Source organism: Aplysia californica, unplaced genomic scaffold, assembly GCF_000002075.1.
Source record: "Aplysia californica isolate F4 #8 unplaced genomic scaffold, AplCal3.0 scaffold00014, whole genome shotgun sequence".
In the NCBI taxonomy this organism is placed as follows: Eukaryota; Metazoa; Mollusca; class Gastropoda; order Aplysiida; family Aplysiidae; genus Aplysia; species Aplysia californica.
The window spans coordinates 2147783-2149839 of NW_004797284.1; the positions used below are offsets into that span (position 1 = coordinate 2147783).

The window sequence follows — 2057 nt, forward strand, 5'->3', positions numbered from 1 at the left end:
CCACACCCCCACCCCACCAGCATGCCGTTTTGGAAAGGTTCGTGGGCTTCCTGGAGGAGAAGAACGACGAACCGACGCCGAGCGAGCTGCGACCCGTGCTGAGACAGCTGTGTGCTCTCTACGGCCTCTGGTCCCTGGACAAACACATGGCCACGCTCTACCAGGGTGGGTGGGAGGTCGGAGGCTGGCCTTATAGTTGTTTATTGTTTTGTTTCCCTCTTAATACGATGAAGATCCTAATTTAACACTTTGCAGTCACACATCCAGCAGTACAAAATACCCCATCTGGTCACCCAGCCAGGAGAATGACTGCAACGAAATTCATCCACCGTCGCATTATTGCGCCAAATGACCGCAAAGTGTTAAGGACCGGGATGCTTTGACGCTGTCTATCAGGGCTAATCCGCACTGAGAGGGATATATTATCCCAGGAGACAGATTAGGTACTCGATAAAAAATTTCCCCACATGAGAATCTAACTCACATCTACTGAGTATGATGGTGAAGAGCCGAAAAGTTAGACCACAAACTGCTCAGTCTAAGACTGCGTCGTACATCATTTTAAAAAATGGAGTAAGGTGGAGTCTTACACGAAACAGTCTGTATGTAGGTGTGCAGAAGGGCCTTGTCATCAGCTGATAACTCTTGGCCAAGCAGTTGTAGTTTCATCTTTGTGTTTGTTGATTTTTGTTTTCTTTATGTGCTTGTTATTTTGTATGTTGTTGATGTTATTGATATTGTTTTGATGCATTTGCTTTGTTTAATGATAATTGCATTTATGTAGCGAATATCTTTGTGCTACAGTATGCTCTATTCGCTTAACCCTATCCGTACGCCGTGTATTGCTATCGTATCCATACGACGTGGGGAACTCTGTGCCACCACTTTCCAAAGGGGAAATTTATTCATTAGTCCGATCCGTACGCTTTGCATAGCATTAGCAGTCTGTCAAAATGATTTTTTGAGAAATACTGAAAGTTTTAAAGAGATCTTTGCACAAGAAGTATTCTAAAATGTGAAGAATACAACCCCGGGGGTACAAAATGACCCCAGGGCGTACGGATAGTATTAACAACTATTATTATTATTATAATGTTGTGTAAGGGCAGGCCTTTTTTTCATCCTGTAAGTTGTGGGTACTCTGGTGTTGTTAGCTCCTTCTTTCCTATCAAACATCAATCGTTTTTATCTCCCCTCCTTCTTTTTTGTGTTTGTTACTCTCTTTTACTACAATATGCCGAAGGTCCAGGAAGTAGTCTCACTAACAAGGCATTCCCCACTGTCCGGATCGGATGCAGGAACAACTTTTACTCTCTTTTAACACCTCTAATCTTCGGCACTTATATGACCTTATTGTGTTGCAAGTGCCGTAAACTCTTACTAAAAACTAAAACCACCAGTAAGTCACATTATGTTTTCTCTCCACCAGGTGGCTACGTCAGCGGAGGTGACCCGCCCCGCCTAATAAGGGAGGCCATCCTGCAGCTGTGCTCGCAGCTCAAGCCAGAGGTTGTTTCCCTTGTTGACGCCGTGGCCCCGCCAGACTTCATTCTCAACTCTCCCATTGGTTGCTCCGATGGCCAGGTGAGACGAGTGTATTGTAGTGTGTGTGTGTGTGTGTGAGAGAGTGTGTGTGTGTGTGTTTGTGTGTGAACATGTGTGTGTAAGAGAGTGTGTGTGTTTGTGTATGTGTGTGCGTGTATGTGTGTTTGTATGTGTGAGTGTGTGTGTGTGTGTGTGAGCATGTGTGTTTGTGTGTGTGAGTGAATGTCTATGTGTGTGCATTCATACATATATATGCGCGAGTTTGTGTATGTGTGTATGTGTGCATGTGTGTGTGCGTGCGCACGGTCTGTCTGTAAACTATCTGCACATCAATCTGTGTCTATCTGTCTTTGTCTGTGTCTTCCTCAGACTTACAGACTTGTATGTTACCATCATGATGTGCATCTGTCTCTATAGACTGTCTCTATATCAACTGGCCATACATACAACATCATTATCAAACTCAGCAAATCATCAAAAACAATAATTAATAACATCAGCAACAAACAAAA

The 2057-nt window shown here is 43.8% G+C and overlaps 1 protein-coding gene across 1 annotated transcript in view; it reads left to right on the forward strand.

The window, feature by feature from the left end:
- The window catches only part of LOC101857380 (peroxisomal acyl-coenzyme A oxidase 3), a gene marked incomplete at its 3' end in the record, with an annotated part of 16945 nt that extends 15361 nt beyond the window's left edge, over positions 1-1584 (forward strand). Inside the window, 2 exon segments of the mRNA XM_035970935.1 lie at positions 30-165; positions 1430-1584. Coding sequence (XP_035826828.1) covers positions 30-165; positions 1430-1584 — 291 coding nt within the window.
- Positions 1585-2057: the final 473 nt, after the last annotated feature.